Genomic DNA, 16,064 nt, shown 5'->3' with positions numbered 1-16,064 from the left:
GTCCCACTATAGTAACTAAAGAGGAAGTTCGAAAGGCTCTCAAAGGCATGAAAATAGGAAAAGCTGCAGGTGGCGATGGCATAACCGTCGATCTTCTGACGGAGGGAGGAGACATTGTACTGGAAAAACTTGATGTACTATTTTCGGAATGCTTGAAGACTCAAAAAGTGTCCATAGCCCGGAAAAAACGTCAATATTACTCTGATTCATAAGGAGTGAGATCTCAAGGACCTCAAGAATTACAGACCCATCAGCGTACTCTCAGTTGTTTACAAGCTGTTTACCAAAGTTATAGTTAGCCGCATAGGTGACAGCCTGGATTTCCATCAACAGAGATAAAAGGCTGGGTCTAGGGTACTCAACCATGGATCACATCCATGTCGTCAGCCAAGTGATAGAAAAATCCGCAGAGTGCACAAAACCCCTTTGCATGATATTTATAGATTACAAGAAAGTGTGCGATTCCGTACTCACTGCATACGTTTTAGAAGCATTAAAAAATCAGGGAAGAGAGGAAACCTACACAAGAAGACATATATAAGGGATGCACGTGCAGGATAACCTTCCACAAGCGAAGCGATTAATTTCCGATCCGAAAGGGAGTAAGTTTCTGAAACCGAAACTAAGACTTTCTGATTTTAAAGGACATTCAGTTTCACCCCAAACATCGCTTCGTATAAATATTATGTATTGATAACATGGGATGAGTAAATAAGTTTTTAAGGTTTCGATTCTTTAAATTAAAAAAAAAAATTAACGTTTGCTCCGTTATTCTGTTCACGTTCCGCACGTTTTCTTTGCAAGTTGTGTTTGCCTGTTCGTCAGCCAGTCATTTCGAGCTCGCGGACTAATATCTTTAGTATATCTATGAGAAGAGAATACCGCATTATTCACTGAATTTTGGCAAAGTACTGGCCACACAGATGGCGTAAACGCGATTTTTTGGGATACCAACGTAGCAAGTGGGGACCCGGCGTGGAGAGCACATGGACATTACTGTTTCGGTGATCGCCGCACAATGCAAGGTGGATGAGGATAATAGAGGAAATAATACTCAGGAGCCCTGACGTCACGTTTTGTGAAGTCTTTGGAGGAAATAAAAGCTTGCGAAGCCGCTCCCGCCATGGCTATGTTAGGATGCCCGAGGAACCCACTACACTTTCCCAATATCCCCCGCTGCGCCTCGTCTTCTTCACCGCTGCTACAGTTCACTTAGCAGCTGGCTGGGCCACTGATTCAAACGCCGAAGAAGCCAATGGATACGGCGAAATGGCGAAATCTCTTGGAAATCATCCGCACCAGCCTGCCCCGCCGCTAATTACGTTCAAACGTGCACGCAAATCCCGAGAGAACCGAAGGGCGCCGCAAAAAGATGACGCAATTTCCTTCACACTTTCTGCAATGCATTCAGGGGCCTCTCTCTCTACGTTATTTATCCCTTCAATGGACTAGGGCCATAACCTTGAGATTTCTTCTTTGGTTTCAATTTGAAGCACTAAATGGCTTATTGAGCAGAAAAGCTGGCGTACGAGTAAGCGCAGCAGCGACACGGCTCTGCAAATGGCCTATGGCGCAAAGAGAGAGAGAGAGATGGTGGTTCGGGTGAAAAGTAAAGGAAGTGCACTGGTGATATTATTGAGCCCATCTGGGGGCTCGCCTGCATACAACCCAGTGCGGGGGGAGGGATGAAAGATTAGAGAGCAGAAAGGGTGGTAAAAGAGAGAGGTAAGCTAGAGAAGGAAAGCGTGGAGCCTCTGCGCAAAGATAATAAAGAAAATTAGCAAAATTTCGGACTGGGCGGTAATCGAACCCAGGGCCTTCAGAATGTGAATCGAGCACCTAAAGGTGGATACAAGTGAATTTGTTGTGGCCTTTGTAGAGACCTATTATTCGGCAAAAGTATTTCATTCGTACAGCTTTGTTACGGCTTCAATAATTTTACAACAGGTTCTAACTGCCTAAACTTGAGAAACCAACAGTCGAACTGGTACTGTTGTACCCAACTTGTAATGGCTTATCTTGAAGGGTTCCCAGGGCATACTTCATACACTAATGCTTTCGGTCATTAGGCATGGGAACCTTCACGCACTGCACTGCTCAGTGATCTCAGCCCGTCTTTCCAACACTGTGCATTGCATGAAACAGCCAATTCCCAAATTTTATTTCCCAATTTTTATTTGCTATCTGCACACCTAGACTAGCAAAAATAAATAAATAAATAAATAAATAAATAAAGAAGAACTTGGCTGGCTGTTGCGGTGAAGTGGCTTTTTAACGACAGTCTACTGCAGTACACTCAGACATACTTGGTACAAATATTCGAAAATCAAATGGAGTGGCATATGAAAAGTGGAGTACAAAAGGCTCATTTCTAAGCTGTTCTTGCTAACTTACTTTTCTTTTTCACTTTTCAGTCTCCAGAATACTCAGAAGGACAGGAACAGCTGCTGCAGAACAAAGACGGGCTTAATTACATCACGAAGTGTGGCCTGCTTGCCTCTGTAGCTACGGCAGCGCTCAGAAATGTGATCTCCAGTTAGGAACTGCCACCGACTGCCAGGCCAGGTGTTTTGAGTAAAGAACTCCAAAGCAAATTTTGCTGGCAGGGTTTTATTTTCCTACTTACAAATAAAAGCTGCACACACACACGCAGCGCACACGCAACCACACATACCAAGAGTCTCGATGTGCATATTTACATAAAGAACAACGGGCATGTCCCATTAAAACAAGTGGCTGTCTTCCAGCTTAGCTGCTCAGAACACTTTCTTGATGCGTTGAGGCAATATCGACTCCTTGGCCTTGTTGAAGAAGAAGAGCAAACCATAACGCTTGTTTCGCTGAGAGAAGTAGTTGGAGACAACATCGTTGTCATCTGAAAAGCAAAGCAGTAATTCAGTCACACCATCAACACAGTTCTGCACTCACAAAAAGAATACCCGCATTTTGATGAGCAGTGCTGCAAAAGAATGCAATCACAAGGCAAACAAGTGCACAGGCTTCAAACCAGGAACCATTTAGATTATCACCTAGGGACTTCTCCTGGAAAGGAGCAAGGGAGGGGGGGGGGGGGGGGGGGAGAGGTTGAAAAACCCAACCTCCTTCCCAACTTATCCTGCTAGCCAAAACTAACTTTTTAGCGGCAATTTTACTTGAAACATACAAATATTTTGTGGGAAGGGCCCTGTTTAGAACACAGAAAATCCTTTGTTTATGGCCTCCACAACACGAGTTCAGAAAAGTGACTTGTGGTGTTGTAGAGGCAAATGCATCTCGGGCTGGCAAGCTTTCGGTTGACCAATCCTCAGTGACCAATAAACTCACGCTCTGCTAGTTTCTCCCTTGACCATTGTTGATGCCTTGTAAGCCGCTCTCATCCTATACGCAGAGCCGTCCTTCCTTTGCTAAACAGGCCAGTAGTCATAAACCGGCAGGTGTTGACGGAGTATCGATAGCTTATTGCACTACTACACTAAACATGGAGCTTGATAACTTTAGCGACGACAATCTAGCAGATGTTATTAAAGAGGTACTGGCACTGTTAGTGAACCCAAAATGCATGTACATGGCAGCATTGTATGGTTGATCATGTGGTCGGGGAGAGAAGGGGGTGGGGGTGTTCCGGCATCAAACCACCCCAAAAATATGAATGGTTCACCACCCTCACCATGTAGAAATGGGTTGCGGTCAAAGAGGTTGTCTTCCACCACTTCCACAAATAATAATAAAAAAAAAAAAAAAAAAAAACAGGAAAGTGCCTTCCCCCCCCCCTCTGCCCCTTGAGATTTTGGCTACACTATGTGCAGTATCTATCAATTTAACTCAATACGCTTACCACTGAGAAGTGGCCTCCTCTCAGCAAGTGTTGGAAGGACGCTGTCATTGGCGTTCAGGGAGACCACAAATGCAAATGGAACCAGCCACAGACAGATGGTGAAGTACGCAAGTACCTGCGCAAAAAGCTGCTGTTACTTAAGCCCATTTTCAAGAGGAGCCTCAAACTTGGCTACATATGCTTACCTCACTAAAGGCATAAGCCTTGTAAGAAAAGAAGTTGAATGCAAGGATGTGGTTGACAATGACAAGTGCTGAAAAAAAAATGAAGAAAAAGAATATAACGTTAGGTTACGTGTACCATAATTGCAGTGGCGCTGATGTAATAGACCAGCAAGTATTTTTGACAAGAGGAAGCTCAAATGCCACTACTATAGAAAATTTCCGAGGGCTGAAGTAAAGCAAGTACCATTCAGCACGCCGTAGTCAAAACATGTTCAATTAGGCTTGTCTAGTTTTTCTGGTTTACTTCTGCTCTATTTCACTTCTCTATGTGGTAAAGGCAGTGTTACAATCTGTGGACCAGAACACAAGATAAGCTTTCACTTGGCGAGTTAACTCAGTACGCAGAAAATCTAGCATCATCATGACCAAAACATGCCACACAAAATAACCGATGGCTCAAAGAATAACAAACAAGTGAAAGAATGCTGGGATTGATACCAAATTTCTCAGGGAAGCTCCTGCAAACGAAGTGAAGCAATTGAGTCTAAAGGAAAATCAGGTCAATCTTGGTCTGGGTGGGAGGGAATCGAACCTAGAGGCAAGCACGTGTCCCCACCACCACCTCCACGACCACAGCTCATTGACCTCAGCCAACTGAAGATGGGCCTAGTGAATGCATTCTGGCCTTTGACTTGGAAACCTGTTACAGACGTTACTAAGGCCTACATGATTAAATTGACTATGGTAAAAAAAAAATGCACTCAAGCATTTCATACAGATGCTTAACCGGCAAAGCTGTAACGTGCGGCTGGTGTTTACATGTGTGTTTTAACGTGTTACTCCTAACTTTGCATGGTTGTGGTATTTTCTTTCCTTCCCGTTCCTGCTCACGGCGTCGCTTCAAGTGCCTGTTCCTCGAAAGTACATATGACACTTGGTTTTCCTATTTCAAAGTAACGTGCGGCCGGTGTTTGCCATTGCCACGGTGACGTTGTTCCGCCCCTGCCCGCAGTTATCGCTGAATCTGTTCTTCCCGCAGTAGCTCATGGCGCACCCACTGTGCTACGAGCGAAATAAATCCAGCCACGCCCTCTCCACTTACTTTCAACTCCTCTCCAACGTGGTTTTTTTCATTCATGCTTACCGGGTTGTGAAGGAGAAGTTTTCTGAGTACACACGACTGCTTTTGCCTATGCATATAAAGCTTCGATAAAAAAAAAAACATATTATGGGTTGCTACACCTGGTCTATGAGGCACACCATAGTGGAAGGCTTCGCATTCAGTTTGACCACCTGAAGACCTTTAACATGCGCTGAAATCTTCACACATGGGCGTTTTCGTTTTTCGCCTCCATCAGAAGAATGGCAGCTGCAGTCGGGATCGAACCCACGTTTTTATGCTCAGCAGCACAACGCCTTAGCCACAGAGCCACTGCGGTGTGTAATCTGAGCACGCTGATTACAGAAGTAGCAATTCGGCGAGTAGCAAAGTACGCTCCCGTTACATGTCCTCTGCTTGGCAATGTGAATGCGGGTATGCACTGAAGCACAGTAACGAAGTGAGAGAAAAAAAAAAAAAAAGGAGAAAGGAATGATAACGAAAGGACAAATTCGGCAATTGAGCACTAATGCATAACAATGAGACGACATATCTGGCAGTTGCAAACTAAAGCATTCACATGCAGTACATCATAAGTACTTAAATGTCCCTATAATCTTATGCTTTTGTGGATGAGACTACACATTTTTCAAAGCGAAAGCTTTCTTAGTGGGACCGATGGCGTCCTCTCAAAAAAGTAATGCATGTCCCCCTAGACCGGTTTGCTGTGATAGACCAGCTCATGTGATCATTGCTGCAGCACTTTAATGGCTATGGGGTAGCTCTCGTTAGTTGGTAATCCATTGATGACACCGTGCGCTTTCCCCTTCAGATAACTGCACATGTACTTGAATTTGTCAACATTGGCCAGCCATGGGTTCTAACGTGTCAACACGTACTGGTCCCAAAATGTAGGCCATTGTATAAATTCTCTGTCAAAAGGTTGGATCTCAAGTTTCGGCAGTCAAACTTGAACTCGTTCTTGAGGTGAACTTATGGCCTCTACCGCATCGATCGTTGTTAAAGGACATGCGGCTGCAAGATGACTTTCAGGGCAGAAGACAATGCGTGTGATAGAATCCCGGTATTTTTCTACAGTTGTCAGCTTATCACCTACCTCTTCATCGGGGATGAGGTCCTCTATTCTATGGCTGGTCAACCGAAAACTCTGATTAGATCTCTGCACGCACGGCGCATGCGCGAAACCGGGCTTTCATTGTGTCAAAACGGTTACTTGACAATCGTGTAAAAGGAACCCTTCTAGATACGTCAATACACGCATCAATCATGTAGAAGGAGTACAACAGTATACTTTTATCTAATAAACCACTTATCGGAAGACATTTAGATCGTTCCATTCCTAGATGCATTCACTTAGTGCTCGAAATATCTTCGCATGGGTTCGTTCTTCGTTTGCGAATTGGGTCTTTTAAGGTTTGACGATCAATGGAACGCACCTTCAGTGAGCGTTGGACACACTTTCAGCAAAGGTTTTGACGCAGTTTTGATGTCAGATAGCTTTCGCACTTCTCTGATGGCAAAGTTTTGCACCAAATACTTTAATCGAAACCTAACATAACCTAATTAGACCACTTCCGTTTCTTTCCATAGACGAGACCACAAAATAGGCATACACTTCATTCAGTGAACTGGAGCAGAACCTAGCCTGACATTGGGCCCATTCAATTCACCTGCACCACGTGAACCAGTTCAGGCGGTGCAGTACTTGGCCACTCATTTCAGTAGTGTAGCTCACGGCACCCGAAATGGGCCATTCAATTCACTGGCGGTGCAGTCGAATGCACAACGAGTTCATGGCTTTGCTTGCACTCCTTGCCGGGGAGCTGCAGAAGCAGACGAAAAAAGTGGAGCTCTAGTCCCGCTGTTCATGCAAAATGGCGGAACCGGCAATGAACTGCTGTGAACTCGTTCATGAGGTGCAGGCTGAATCGTACGGATCCCCTACTTTGAGCTCTAATCAGACCACAGGATAAACTTCCATTTTATTCTTTCAACTAGACCCAAAAATAGGCATACATTTTATTCGATCGACCAGAGCACAAATTTTGCCACTGAATACTTGCCCACTTCAAATATATCTCTGTCGCTTTAGGCATTGTTGTAGCCTAACCTAATGCGACCATACCGTGTGGTCTGGTCCACAGAATAAAGTGTAAGTTTACTTTGTGATCTGGTTTGCAGAATAGTCAATGCATATCACGAAAATAAACGTTTCAGCGGGGTAGATTTTTCGATATGTGCTAGAACTACTATACAAGTCATCAAAAGCCTGCGGTTTGCAATGAACACCCCGAAGGGAACCACAAGGAAGACGGGACACAGACACTTCGTGCGACAAGTCATTGCACAGTGCTTGTTCCTTTTTTTCTTAACAGAATGTGTTGCAGGAAGAATGTAAGAGCGCCTTACCCGAGGCCGACACGAAAGGCACTGAATAGAGGTTGAAGAACGGAAAGGTGCGCAACACCAGCAAATGCATCACTTGACTCAGCAAGCCGCAGCCAATAAGAGTTATGGGAAGGTCTTCAAATACGAACAGCCCGACGTAAACGGCAAACGTCATCTACGAGAAAGCAAAGCATCATGTAAGTACAGCTTCCTAGCTTTTGGGGGGAACGATTGCATAAGATGCTAGAAAAATGGCCATACCAGTATTATTATCCTGATAATCTTCCCAGTCATAACGGTAAATTCTTCCACAAGCTCGGCCAAGTAATAAAGGCCAGCCGCTGAAATGGCAACGATATTCTTTACATTTGAAAAGCACACACAGCCGCGTCATCAAAATACAATGTAATAATTCTTGTAGGCAGCCATACAGAAAACATTAACGTTAGGCGATGACTTCCGACAATGCGATTTATATCTTGCTGTTTTATGGACCTTGCAGGCAGCAAGAACGCCTTTTCAGACTCAATTGCGGTACACCTTTGGGGAAAGCAAAGACGACTATTTTTGTTAAGAGAGCTCATGACGACTTACCCACTGCCAAAACAGAGAAGCATACTTGGATGAATGTTGCCACCCAACTTAATAAATACAGATAAAGCATTTTGTGATGAAAACGCGAGTCAACCAGACCCACGCAATTTGTCGGCTGCGATGAGCCGATCGCCCTGGCGTGTTTTTGTTGCCAGCTGTCGGCCACGCTGGATTTCGCTTTTCGCCGAATATGGCCTAGAAGTGCTAGGAGCAGGTCCACTTTTTGTCACTTTGACAATATTAGTTTTATTTAATTAGTATTTCTTAAAATTTCAGTTCAAAGCGTAAAAAAAGCTTTAAACATGGACGCAAGCAGAAATGTAATCTGCAGCGTGTGTGGTTTGAGGGCGTGAGCGTAGTGTGAGCGTGTGAGTGCGAAACCGCAAATAGTTCGGACGCACGGGGTCGCTTCGTCGATCTTTCTTGTGTCTGATTTTTTTTATTTGAACCTTCTGGTTTCACCTTGCCGCAGTGCAAGGCCCCTGTGATCGCCGATACAATGATCAATTTTCGTGCACTCTTGAAGAACTGTACCAAGTTATGCACTCTTGTACGTTCAGCTCTACTTACGATGTGTCGATTCGTACCTAATGTCGTAATCGTATGTGTGAAAAAATGTGTACTGTGTCCTACTTGCTCAATGCGGCATCAGGACTGCGATTTCGCCTACATTCCTTTCAAGCATAATTTAATGAATCTGCGGGAAGACAACTTGCATGTATTTTTAATCGAAGCTTCGCTTCGCCTGGTGTGTTGCGGTTGTTTTTAAGAACTCGTGGGCGTGACAAAACTTTGCTATGCTTTCGTATAAGATGTTTAGTTTTATAAAAATAAGGTTGTTTCCGGCTATCGAACGCTAAATTCTCATTGGTAACACTTTTGTTTTAATTCTGAGAACTTGAACGTGAACGTTTTGCCTTTTTTTCACGGTTGCAGAGTGGCCACCAACCCCAGAGATGTTTAGTGGCCACTTCTGGTCATCTTCAAGCCGTGGTAAGTGCATGCGTATATGCCCGTGTAATTTTGCTAATTGCACATCTTATTTTAGGTAGTTGATTGTCCCATTCTAGCTTACGGGTGGAAACTCGTCTTATGGTTTATGACCTTGCTGTTACCTTGGTCTCTTAAGTAACAAACCGCGGCGTTTTTTTTTTCTTTCTTTTTACATGTGTTGCCCCACACCCAGATATCGGTGAGTGCATATATGGGTAGTGGATGAGATCTCGTAGCTGGTCGTGGTAGTGTGCATCTTCCATTAACAGCATCTCAGTTCCTGCCGGCACATTTTAGAAACAACGAATTACCCATGCACGAACCATGCCTGGGGAAAAAAAAAAAAACTTCTTTACACTGATTTATTAATTGCAGTTTTCAGACGTGAATTTCCTTTGAAGGCTAAGGGCAGAGCTGTTCCTTTGTGCGTACAATCTGAATGGACCTGATTCTAGAAAACTACAATGGGGCATGAACACCCTGACTCGAGAAACAAATTACTCTGACTTAACCCACATCCAGGCTTACAGCAGCAGGTTGCAACCATTGATCACGCTGCATGACAGGCAAACAATCTAGTCAACCTGTTATGGTGAATTCCACTAGTCAATTTAGAGCGACAGTGAAATTTACCGCAGATCATCGAAATGTGGTAGAAAATAAGTGAAAACCAAAATAAGCGAGTGAAGCACTATCAGACCTAGCTGCATTCCATATTTCACTGGAGACAGACTAAGCACTTTGCACTGAGACAAATTTATTTGAACATGAAACAGAGAAACGTGGATAATACACTGTGGATGAAAAAAGCAACTTGTTGTAGGTCGACCAGCGGAAAATGGTATTAGTGGTGCTACATCAAGTCGGAGTTAGTTCCTTTTTAATGTTCTGCTGCTTTTAACGGTGTCTTTTTGCGAGGTCGTTTCCTGTGGATGCATGCCACACTACTATCAGTCACTTATTCACAAAGACATGACCGCCCCACACTACACTGGCTATGTTTTCGTGGGTGTGTTTAATAAACCTATTATCTGGTGTCCAAACTACGTGTAGTGTGTAAATCACCGGACTGGGACTGGACATTAACGTTTGGGTGATGCATGCAATATTGTGAAGCGATTGTTGCAAAAAGAAAATGTGGTTGCAGCTAGAGATTGGATTTTTCTATATTTACTAGTAAGTGTTGGTTAATTCCAATGCCAGGAATTCGGTTTACACTGAAAAGTGCGAATTTCAGTGATTGGTTAGGGCTGGTCAGAGCAGTACTAGGTAGATCATCACATTGGCCGTAAGCCCATGCAGCCCTGTAGTGCATTTCGATCAGAATCTGAAGGCCAAACTTTGGAGTGACTGTGTTTTTTAAATGCTGTTCTTTGTGTTGGCAAACGAGGGCGTTGTTTGTCTGGTACGATTCTGCTTCTGTGCTAGACAAAGCCAGGGTCCGTTTTGGTAAACGAGCTGTGCGGGGCCCCCTTTCTCAAAAGCTGCGGCACAGTTTTTGTCCAGCTTCATCTCAGATGGGAATTACAAATAAAAAATTGTGCCAAAAACCTCTGAGCACATATGTGCATGCAGTCTAGCCAGCTCAGATGGCAAATCATTTCTTTTATGGTGTTTGCGACAGTAAAGACTCAATGTTACTGCTACCTGCTAGTAACGCCCGACGCAAGTACAAGTTACCAATTTTTGAAGTCATAAAAAAACTGGAAATGCTAAAAAACAGCTGCCATCAATAAATATGTATGAATACGCTGCAAATTTCTTGATAGAAAGTGAATTCCAGTAAGTTCTTACAAAATTTAAAAAAATAACGGGAACTCCAATCTCTTGTTATGGCTACTGGCAAAGCTGCTTCTGCTTCCTTTGCACTGTCGTTTCCAACCACATTTCGTACCTCCAATTGGATATAAGAATGCCCCACTGAAAAACTCCTTTTTGACTGACTTTATTGCCATGTATTTCGTCAGTGTTATGATGAATGATGCAGTTTTCATTCTACTGAAAAATGTGGCCACTGTAAGATGAAAACACTCTAAAGCTTCGTGTTGTTAAAAAGAAGTGGTCACAGCTGGGGGTAAGCACCACTATGTGTAGTGAATGAAAGCTCCACGTGCATGTACGCCGTGTAGACACGGCGAGAAAGACAGTCAACAGCTGAGTATGAGCAGTAAATTATATGCAAGACACACAATCATTCTAAGTCTACTCAAACTAGGACTTCTGGAATTACATGTATTGAATAATAGTGTAAATGCCTCCTTAAAAGGTTTTCGTGCACATTGTGGATTTCGTATGCTGAATAACTGATTAAATCGCACTGCTTTCCAGTTTCTTTTGATACTGGTACAATGGGGTTCAATTGTTATGAAAGAAACAATTTCAATGAATAAACTTTTACTGAGGTCAGATGGGGATTTTACATGCCAAAGGAGCAAATGTGCTATGACGTGTGTGCTGTAGTGTTGGGCTACAAACTAGTTTTGGTCACCTGAACATTTTGACATGCAAGCATTTTTGTTTTACAACTCAAATGGACAAACAGCTGCAGCAATCAAACCAGCTACCTCAGGTTCATTAGCACAGTGCATGAGCCGCTGAGTCATCATGGCAGGTGAAACTTGCGTGCATGTGTGTGGGTGTGTAGTTTTAGCATCCTTGCTTGTTGCTTACACCAATGAATGCCCCATTCAGAAATCTTATCGTATATATAAAAAAATGTATAGGACAAGATCTTAGCATGCTTTGCTTGTGGAGTGATAGTTTCAAAAATTGCAAGGTTCACTAAAGAAGTCATAGTATTTATGTCTTTGATGTAGAAGTTGAGGAAGAATTGTGGATTCCCCGTTTCAGCCTTATGGCTTTGGGACCCTCGTCTGTATATACGCATGTATGCAAAAAAAGTATCTTGAATTCAATTAACCTTCAAAATGTTTGTTGTGTAGAGTTGGCTGTATGGACCTTTTGCGGAAAAGGGGGTACATTAGTTCATTTAATGGAGAGGAATTCTCTAGTTGTTTGTAGCTTTGCACGTCCTGCTGCATGAAATATTAAAGGGCCAACGGAGAATGGAGCAGCAGATTTGTCTTTTCTATGCTTTCCTTTTGTTATTTGTTCATTGTGCATTCGGCTCGTTATAAAAATGACTTTCCTTGTATGCATCTTACCGTCTGCTTGACTTTTATTTGTCCAGTGTGCATTGAGCTCTCAATGGAGGTGCCTTTCCTTCTATGGATGTTACCGTCTCAAGCTAAAATAATTTTAGTTCCCCAGACCTTTCCTATTCTGATTCGCATTTTTGAGCAGTGAATCACTGTATAGGAATTTTTATTAAGTTTGGAAGAAAGCTTCTCAGAACTTGTCACTTTTTTTTTTGACATTGTAAGGCCTCGTTGCCAGCTGTAAACCAAAAATGAGCTCTTTCTAGTATGAAATGATCGATGAGGTCACATTTTTTTTTTTTTTTACTGCTTATGCAATGTAATATTACTTTCTTGCCTCTCGTGACAATTTCACGAGAACACACCTCATGTGTTTTGTTGCCTCTGCCTCACTTTGTTTAGCAAGAACCGGTTTCACGCCCTCAAGCTAAGATCAAATGCACACTCATTCCTGGGGATGGTGTTGGACCAGAGCTTGCTGATGCCGTCAAAAAGGTCTTCGAGGCAATCAGTATTCCCATCGAGTTTGAAGAGCTCTTCTTGAGGTATGTACTGCAACTGCCTCACGGAGGATGCGGGCTTATGTTCTTTCTCTCTCTCTCTCTCTTTCTGTCACAGCGAGATTCATCACACAATAAGTGCACCCCTTGAAAGTGTGATAGAGTCTGTCCAAAAGAATGGCATTGCACTCAAAGGAATTTTATCCTCGCCAAATATCTCCCATACAGGAGAGTTGCAGACACTGAACATGAAGATCAGGTAAAAGTTGCTCCCTTTGTTTCTCTAGTGCAAGTGACTTACCCATCTGGGAAATTTCAGAAACCAGCTGGACCTGTTTGCAAATGTCGTCCATGTGCGCAGCCTGCCGGGGATCAAGACTCGGCACAATAACCTTGACTTCTTTGTCATTCGTGAACAAACAGAAGGTGAATACAGTGCGCTTGAACATGAGGTATGCATAATTCACGTGCTGCCCAGCACTGAGCAAATCTAAGGCTTTATGATGAGCATTGCATTTTTTTTTCCTTTCTTTCAGAGCGTACGCGGCGTAATTGAATGTCTTAAGATTGTAACTGAAACCAAGTCTCGCAAAATTGCCAAGTTTGCCTTTGACTATGCCACCAAGCATGGCCGCAAGAAGGTCACAGTGGTGCACAAGGCCAACATCATGAAGCTTGGCGATGGCCTCTTTTTGCGCTGCTGCCAGGAAATCTCTGAACTCTACCCTCAGATCGAATTCGAGTCCATGATCATTGACAACACTTGCATGCAGGTAGCCAGCCTCTCTTTCTTCCTCATTTCTTCATACTTGGTTGAGTGTGGTGGTTGTGCTTGTGGAGGTCCACCACAACTTCAATGGGGGCCTTCAAGCAGTTTTTTGTGAACAAGGGTGGCTTGGAATACAGCAGTTTTCTGTTTCCAGTTGGTGGCCAATCCCCATCGGTTTGACGTGATGGTCATGCCAAACTTGTATGGCAACATCATTGACAACCTGGCTGCTGGTCTGGTCGGCGGCGCAGGTGTGGTCCCGGGGGCCAGCTACAGCTCTGACTGCGTAATTTATGAGCCTGTAAGTGTACTGTATGGCTCAATCCTTGTGCTACACAGTAAACCATCCGAGGCACTGAGTATGTGATTACACTGAGAAGCGTGTTTAGTTTACTAGTGCACTTAGGCTTTTCAGAGTGCTGCTGTTGTGGTAGTATAATTGTTACCTTGTCAGTGCAATGTCTCTCCCGGATACAATAATGGTGATACAGGTGTTTCATCTACTGTGCTTCTGTGTAGTACCTATGGATAACAATAGTGTGATGCATCTAAGGACTACAAATACAAACTTTTGCTGATCTTTTATAAGCAGTGGTACTGTCATGAAGGGAGCGTAAATGACGACTTCAGGTAGCTTCACTTGTGACTATTTGTCCCTCAGGGTGCACGGCACACCTTCGGAGAGGCCACAGGAAAGAACATCGCCAACCCAACAGCAATGTTCCTGTGTGCAGCACAAATGCTTCGCCACGTCAACCTCCACTATTACGCCACTCTCGTGAAGGATGCTGTGGAGAAGGTCATTAAGAGCGGCAAGGTAGGAATAAATGGCATGCAGGTGGAGTGGTGAAAGTTTGTGCACACGCCAAAGTTTACGGCTGTTTTGTAGTCCCAAAAAACATGAAGTTGTTGCGTACCCCTTATTCAGTCTACTTAAAGACCCTTCAATGCCCAATTTTTTTTTTCTCCCCCTCCTAGGTTCGCACTCGGGATCTTGGTGGCTATGCCAGTACAACTGATTTCACTGCTGCAGTCATCCAGAACCTACCACACTAGGGACAGAGAAGGGGACAACAGCAACTAGTAGTCGCGCTGCTTAGCTGCCAAGACATTGTCGCTTGTTCTGTGCCAGTAGTGAAGCATACACATCTTTTAATTGGCCCATTTCCCACACCACAGCTATTTTGTTGCAAGCAATCGAAAATTGACGCAGGGCACCAGAATAAAATTTGCTCACAGTCTTTTAGCTTCATATAGATGCTGGGGTAAAATCAGGACAGGAGGAACTGGAACGGGCTCCCGTAAGGCAGTCGGAGAAGAGGGTAACGTTGAGTGCTGTTTCGAAGCATCTCTACAGGGTGCACAAGTCCTTTCTCATAGCTCCTGGAAGGCACGAATTTGTGCTTGTAGAAGCGAATTAGTGGCGAGTGTGGTGAGAGAGCAGGAAGCACCCAGAGGATGAGAACACGGTTGTAGTTTGCAACACTGGAAACAAGCGTGTTTCAAGATTCTGCTGTTATCTTCTGGCTCCGTTGTGTGCAGAATAAAAATGCTCTTGAAATTGTCCTGACTCATCGAAGCGCTGCTGCATCAGCCATTGTCCTATGCAACTCCAGGCTATCCATATACAAGGGATGATGGATGTGCACACTCTTCACTGGCATGTTACTTCCTCTTGATGGTCTTGCACACCCACTCCAGTCCATCCTGAAAAATAGCAAGTCACGAGGTCAATTGACACAGACAGTTGCATTCCTGGAAAATAGTTTGTGCATGTTAAGGAACTCCAGGTAAGAGTTACACGGATTAATGCTTAATGCATAGTTTATGTTTTACTGTTTAAATTGAAGCCCAGCTGTCAAGTCATATTAAATCACAAACTGAAACGTGGAAATGTATGGGCCATGCAAGCAGTTCATTCGCAACAAAGCAAACATACGTGGCCAACTTTTTGCGAGGGAGCAAGAAGTTGAATCGAGTGACGGACAGATAGAGGTAAATTTTTGCGTTCAGGTAGTCAAAAAAAAAAAGACAAATTATTAAAAAAAAATTGAATAGCCAATTTACTTTTGCTAGCTGCCTTGTTACATGATGTGCGGAAACAAATCTGACAAAGCACAGTTAAAAAAATGCGCTGCCCGAAATGAGCATCTACAGGTGCCTATACTTTTCCCCTGAAAGAGAGATGTTTATTACAAAAGAGGTGTCGTAATTGTCCTAAGGATGGTGCCCTCCTTCCAGGTCTAAGAATCAAGTCCTCCTGAATCCCAGTCGCAGCTGGCTAGAGCTGCCTCGAGCAATTTAAGCCGCTCTCTGCCAATGATTTTTGGGAACTACTTGTTCTTATTGGGAAAGAGACCGTTTTATATTTATAATGCTTGAAATTTAGTGAGCATGAACCATAAGTATCCCGAGAACATGGTGGTTCCAACGACGTGGCAAAACATTTGCAGTAGCACACCTGGCAAATCCACTTCGCGTGTGTAATCGGGGGAGAGGGGATTGATGCTGAAGGCCTAACTGCGGACAGGGATCTCCTCTAC

At 43.7% G+C, this 16,064-nt stretch overlaps 3 protein-coding genes across 4 annotated transcripts in view; 1 reads left to right on the top strand and 2 right to left on the bottom strand.

The window, feature by feature from the left end:
• Positions 1–2,594: 2,594 nt before the first annotated feature.
• LOC144156096 (protein TEX261) lies at positions 2,595–8,370 on the bottom strand. Of its 2 annotated transcripts, XM_077687893.1 has the most exons (7): positions 8,244–8,370; positions 8,102–8,202; positions 7,769–7,848; positions 7,529–7,682; positions 4,021–4,088; positions 3,836–3,950; positions 2,595–2,875 (listed from the first exon to the last, which is right to left on the bottom strand). In XM_077687893.1, the coding sequence occupies exons 2-7, from the start codon at positions 8,169–8,171 to the stop codon at positions 2,757–2,759; spliced, it is 606 nt and encodes a 201-aa protein (XP_077544019.1). In that variant the 5' UTR covers positions 8,172–8,202; positions 8,244–8,370; the 3' UTR covers positions 2,595–2,756. The 2 variants fall into 2 exon arrangements, with proteins under 2 accessions (XP_077544019.1, XP_077544018.1); XM_077687892.1 differs by lacking the exon at positions 8,244–8,370 and having other exon boundaries at positions 8,102–8,241.
• A 118-nt stretch (positions 8,371–8,488) lies between these two features.
• On the top strand, positions 8,489–15,082 carry LOC144156094 (isocitrate dehydrogenase [NAD] subunit beta, mitochondrial-like). The gene is made up of 9 exons (XM_077687890.1): positions 8,489–8,651; positions 9,038–9,094; positions 12,655–12,797; positions 12,871–13,011; positions 13,072–13,204; positions 13,289–13,525; positions 13,676–13,822; positions 14,183–14,338; positions 14,500–15,082. The coding sequence occupies exons 1-9, from the start codon at positions 8,601–8,603 to the stop codon at positions 14,575–14,577; spliced, it is 1,143 nt and encodes a 380-aa protein (XP_077544016.1). The 5' UTR covers positions 8,489–8,600; the 3' UTR covers positions 14,578–15,082.
• LOC144156098 (ADP-ribosylation factor-like protein 3) overlaps positions 14,654–16,064 on the bottom strand; it is a 32,221-nt gene continuing 30,810 nt past the window's right edge. Inside the window, exon 5 of the mRNA XM_077687894.1 lies at positions 14,654–15,228. Within this exon, the coding sequence (XP_077544020.1) occupies positions 15,187–15,228 (42 nt within the window). The 3' untranslated portion in view covers positions 14,654–15,186. The remainder of the gene's footprint in view (positions 15,229–16,064) is intronic.

The sequence above is a fragment of the Haemaphysalis longicornis genome, unplaced genomic scaffold (assembly GCF_048455015.1).
Source record: "Haemaphysalis longicornis isolate Haplotype H1 unplaced genomic scaffold, Haemaphysalis longicornis Haplotype H1 scaffold_1, whole genome shotgun sequence".
Lineage (NCBI taxonomy): Eukaryota > Metazoa > Arthropoda > Arachnida > Ixodida > Ixodidae > Haemaphysalis > Haemaphysalis longicornis.
Note: the sequence above shows the minus strand (reverse complement) of the source record. Positions and strands in the feature narration are given on the sequence as shown.

Excerpts from the sequence above, each read along its gene's own strand:
- LOC144156096 (XM_077687893.1), bottom strand. The coding sequence starts at position 8,171 with ATGCTTTATCTGTATTTATTAAGTTGGGTGGCAACATTCATCCAAGTA. Across the intron at positions 4,089-7,528 it reads GCCTTTCGTGTCGGCCTCGG|CACTTGTCATTGTCAACCAC; the intron begins GTAAGGCGCTCT and ends TTTTTTTTTCAG. Across the intron at positions 3,951-4,020 it reads AGGCTTATGCCTTTAGTGAG|GTACTTGCGTACTTCACCAT; the intron begins GTAAGCATATGT and ends CTTTTTGCGCAG.
- LOC144156094 (XM_077687890.1), top strand. The coding sequence starts at position 8,601 with ATGATCAATTTTCGTGCACTCTTGAAGAACTGTACCAAGTTATGCACT. Across the intron at positions 9,095-12,654 it reads CTGGTCATCTTCAAGCCGTG|CAAGAACCGGTTTCACGCCC; the intron begins GTAAGTGCATGC and ends CACTTTGTTTAG. Across the intron at positions 13,526-13,675 it reads TTGACAACACTTGCATGCAG|TTGGTGGCCAATCCCCATCG; the intron begins GTAGCCAGCCTC and ends TTCTGTTTCCAG.